Source organism: Sphaeroforma arctica, assembly GCF_001186125.1.
Source record: "Sphaeroforma arctica JP610 unplaced genomic scaffold supercont1.773, whole genome shotgun sequence".
NCBI lineage: Eukaryota > Ichthyosporea > Ichthyophonida > Sphaeroforma > Sphaeroforma arctica.
In genome coordinates, this window is record NW_014039785.1 from 1 (window position 1) to 4,590 (window position 4,590).

At 44.7% G+C, this 4,590-nt stretch overlaps 1 protein-coding gene across 1 annotated transcript; it reads right to left on the reverse strand.

Moving 5' to 3' along the window:
* Positions 1-1,277: 1,277 nt before the first annotated feature.
* On the reverse strand, positions 1,278-4,590 carry SARC_08518 (hypothetical protein). The gene is made up of 4 exons (XM_014297500.1): positions 4,358-4,590; positions 3,754-3,926; positions 3,340-3,409; positions 1,278-1,792 (listed from the first exon to the last, which is right to left on the reverse strand). Exons 1-4 carry the CDS (start codon positions 4,423-4,425, stop codon positions 1,447-1,449), a joined length of 657 nt encoding a protein of 218 aa, XP_014152975.1. The 5' UTR covers positions 4,426-4,590; the 3' UTR covers positions 1,278-1,446.

Below are 4,590 nucleotides of genomic sequence, written 5' to 3' on the forward strand. Positions count from 1 at the left end.
TATATACCTACATAAATATATATATATGTATCTATATATATATATATATGTAATGTATATGCATAGTATATACATGTTCCTATCTATGACTATACATATGCAAAAAAAAAAGAATGTGCATTTGCCAATTCAAAGCATCTCTACTATAAAAAATTGGTTGCATATGATTCTTTCAAATCTATTGACACATACAGCACAGGCTGTTGGTGCTATCTCACAGAGCCCATTCCATTTCAACCGGTACGCAAATACACAATTGAAATAGATGCGTAGTACATACAGTACAGTTGCAGATGTTGTCTTACCAACTACACTCGTATTCTCTCTCCATCATCAATTGTACTACATGTACTAAGAATTGGTCTGCCATATCTCGCTCTACTGAATTTCACAGAAGATTCGGGTCTGCTGAACATGGCTGTGGACATGGGTGCAGTGACGGTGCACAGATTTGTCGAGAAATACCAAGTGCACTCCTGGAGTAGGTAGGAGTGCATACCTAAAGTTCCCACTCCATTTCCCGAAGTTGCATGTGCGTGGCATGAACTACGCAGTGAGCAGATGGGTGTGTATATACCTGAGAATCCTATCCAATACTCCCAGGCTGTACGGAACAACACCGGAGACTAACGTTAGCGCGAACACTTGGCTGGTTGCTCTACTAGACGCGGGATCTGGTACAATATCAACGTTTGAAAACACGAGCGCACACGACGGCCATGTATAGCTCATAGGCCGGAATCGGCATACACAACAGACTTGCCCGTACGGTACGATGCCTGTCTCAACTATCAACCTGCGTCTAATAAGCGTTTGATTGCTAACCCAACCTCACCACCGCGGTAGGGAAACACGCATATCCACTCTTCATTGGACCGGGCAACAACCACTGGTCTATCACATCTACAAGTGGGGTGGTAACGAATTGAGGCGTTTCTATACGCCCATGAAGGACAGAAAGATGCTCTGCCGATTGTTATCGACCAGATTGGTAAATCCAGCAGCTTGCCCAGATGCCATACTACTACAAACGCCAGCCCCACCAAAAAGATAAGCACAGACCACGGAGAGGCATATATATATATATATATATATATATCTATAGCTATATCTATATATACCTGAGCAAGTAAGCCTCAGACCGGTCTAATAAATATGGGTTCGGGTGCAGTGTGGCCCTGCCAATTAGACAGCTGAGTTGAAATTGGTACCACCCGCACAGCACGCGATAGCTAGCGCCATATATATATATAAATATATATATACAGATCAATATGGTATGCTTCCTAAGCTAGTTTATTATACTACACTCGTGCTTTCTGAGCTATAGTCTATACTACACACGCCTAATATTTTTATTGAGGATTGCTCGTCGCACTGTCCTGGATTCACCGCACAGGGCCGAAACGCACCGATAATTTGCACACCTCCGGATACACTTAGGGCCTACGCGTGGTTCTTACTAGACCCCATGGCCAACAAACCGGTGGTCATGCACGCCACAACAAACGTCAGACCGTACGATGTACCGAACAGTATGAAGCCCCAGTCGATTGAGTAGTTCTCCTCCACACTGTAGTTCCCGGCCAACCCCATACCCGTACCCTTGTACACGCCTGCGATAAAGCAGCCGACCGTAACGGACATGAACAGCACCGACGTCCACAGAGCCGCGACTGAAGCGGAATTCAGGGCAGCATACTTGACACCAGTGACGAGCAGAGCCATAGCTAGCAGCTGCGTAAATAGCGCCAGGATCACGAAGACTCGCGCGGAGATGTATGCACCACACCTGTGGCACGGGGCATGGGACGGACGGGTAGTGTGGATTAGAGTAGAGTGTGTAGTAGTATGATAGCTGTGATGCAACAGATGGATGGATAGTGTGGTTTAGAGTAGAGTGTGTAGTAGTATGATAGCTGTGGATGCAACCGATGGATGGGTAGTGTGGTTTAGAGTAGAGCGTGTAGTAGTATGATAGCTGTGGATGCAACCGATGGATGGGTAGTGTAGTTTAGAGTAGAGTGTGTAGTAGTATGATAGCTGTGGATGCAACAGATGGATGGGTAGTGTGGTTTAGAGTAGAGCGTGTAGTAGTATGATAGCTGTGGATGCAACAGATGGATGGGTAGTGTGGTTTAAAGTAGAGCGTGTAGTAGTATGATAGCTGTGGATGCAACAGATGGATGGGTAGTGTGGTTTAAAGTAGAGCGTGTAGTAGTATGATAGCTGTGGATGCAACAGATGGATGGGTAGTGTGGTTTAGAGTAGAGCGTGTAGTAGTATGATAGTTGTGGATGCAACAGATGGATGGGCAGTGTGGTTTAGAGTAGAGCGTGTAGTAGCCAGTGTGGACCTATGAGAGGGACAGCAGAGTCCTCAGCACCCCAAAACGGGGACAGAGGTGCATAGGACACCCGCCTTGTACCCCCGGTGCAGGTCACAGGGTTTTTAGGGTTTTTTATAAGACATCCGCCTTGTACCCCGGGTACAGGTCACAGGGTTCGCATGTCTAGGAATGATGTAGGCACATTATACACACTTGCCGTATCACCGGTGTGTTCTTTTTGATCTCATGGACGAGTGGGTGGTTGTAGCGATATACAACAAGCATCGAGCGATCTACGATCAGATGTCGGTAGTATCAGAAGCAACCCACACACGGCTGTATATACATACACACGCCACACTATAAGCGCACACACGGCAGAAGGTCAGGGTAAGCCCACGCTACACTACGACCACATACAAACGTACACACGCTACACCACAAGCGCACACACGGCCGTAGCCTTCTTGTTGCTTGTAGGTGTCCATGGCAGGGCAGTTATTTGGAATACGTACGCAAGCACATTGGTTGCGGTGACGCACAGATACAGTTGAACACGTCTCTTAATTTAAAAGAGCTTGAACACACACTATTCCAGTCCACATGCACATGTTAAAGGCGCACGCGACTGTGTACACTCAATAAACCGCGAAGCACGATATTAAAACATGACTACTGAGGTCTATGGTAGCGAGAGGCAGCGACATGCATGTGTAACAGCCAAACTTATGAGAAGAGCCTAAGCGAGAGAAGGCGACAGCATATACTTATACTTACGAATCAATTGCAGGATATACCTATACTTACGAATCAATTGCAGGATATACTTATACTTACAAATCAATTGCAGTATATACTTATATCTACGAATCAATTGCAGGATATACCTATACTTACGAATATGAAGAATATGCTTATACTAACGAAATTGCAGGATATTTTATACTTACGAATCAATTGCAGGATGTACTTATACTTACGAATCAATTGCAGGATATAGATATACTTACGAATCAATTGCGCCGTATCGAGAGGTGGCACACAAGACCGCACTGTTGATCTGCAGGCACAGGTTTTGGTCTGACAGAGGGATAGTACCAAACGGGAGAGATGTTATGAGTTATGCATTCTGGATGTCAAACGAGTTAGTGAGAGTGACCGAAAGTACAGTAAACAACGTACAAATCTACCAGCGATTGGGATAGCGAAGTATAGTCCACATCGTGGTGTGCGGTTGTACGATCGTCATAGGCGTCTTCCTATATTCAACATACTCACCGGTAGTCTCGACCCAACAAACAACACATCAACACATACTACGAACGAGCAAACGAGAAACCTACTATGGACCACATAATCAGATTCACCTCGTGCACTGGCTATACAGGCAAAGTAAGTACTATATCTGGCGTTTTCAAACTTACTGCATCCCCCGGTGATGTAGCCACAGCCAGCTTGTTCACCATTGGTCGCGTACGCCATACATCCAGACCACAGACCAAAGTGTGAGGGGTAGGTGCCTGGGCTTGCACTGATGGCGTTGATAGTACCGGGAGCTAGACCATCGTCTGAACTGATCCATACACGGGTACATGCGCTGCAGAGATGAAGTAAAGTTTTTGGGGTATATAACCAGATGCTTGAATATCCAATCACGAAGCTCCTGAGTGACTTTTAATGCAGCAAACTTGAATCGAAGTAGTATCGCTAGTACTTTCATAATATCATGCTGTCAAAAAAACAAACATATATCTTATTCCACAACACTCGATACAAAAGGATTTAAAACGTGAGAGTATCCTATGCGCAATGACAATCTGGCATCACATAATTGAAACCACACATCAAACACTTTTTCCTATGAACTGCAAAACGCTGAACAGTAAACTATTATAGATCAGTAGATCTTGAATTCAATTGAGAGAACGCCGTGTTATGCTACTGACTCGGAAGTATCCAACTTATGTAATAACACATGTACAGTCTAAGTAAACCAACTTGAAACAAAACGCGAGTTCTTGAACTTACGCAACCACTAGCAGAGCGAAGGCAACGAAAGAGAGTACGGCTGGCACGCCCATGAATGCTGTCTTCATTTCGAACGTGTGTGAAAGGTGCTTTCTCTCTAGTGTTTAGTACGTAATGAGAACGTGTCTGTTTTGATCGCTGGATATACTTGTAAATATTTACCTTTCAGTCTAGCAAGACGACGAAAAGTAGGAGAGTGATACCAGATGATTTTACAATATTATTGCTGATTG

Excerpts from the sequence above, each read along its gene's own strand:
- SARC_08518 (XM_014297500.1), bottom strand. The coding sequence starts at position 4,425 with ATGAAGACAGCATTCATGGGCGTGCCAGCCGTACTCTCTTTCGTTGCC. Across the intron at positions 3,410-3,753 it reads CTACATCACCGGGGGATGCA|ACCAAAACCTGTGCCTGCAG; the intron begins GTAAGTTTGAAA and ends TCCCTCTGTCAG. Across the intron at positions 1,793-3,339 it reads CGATACGGCGCAATTGATTC|GTGTGGTGCATACATCTCCG; the intron begins GTAAGTATATCT and ends CCCGTGCCACAG.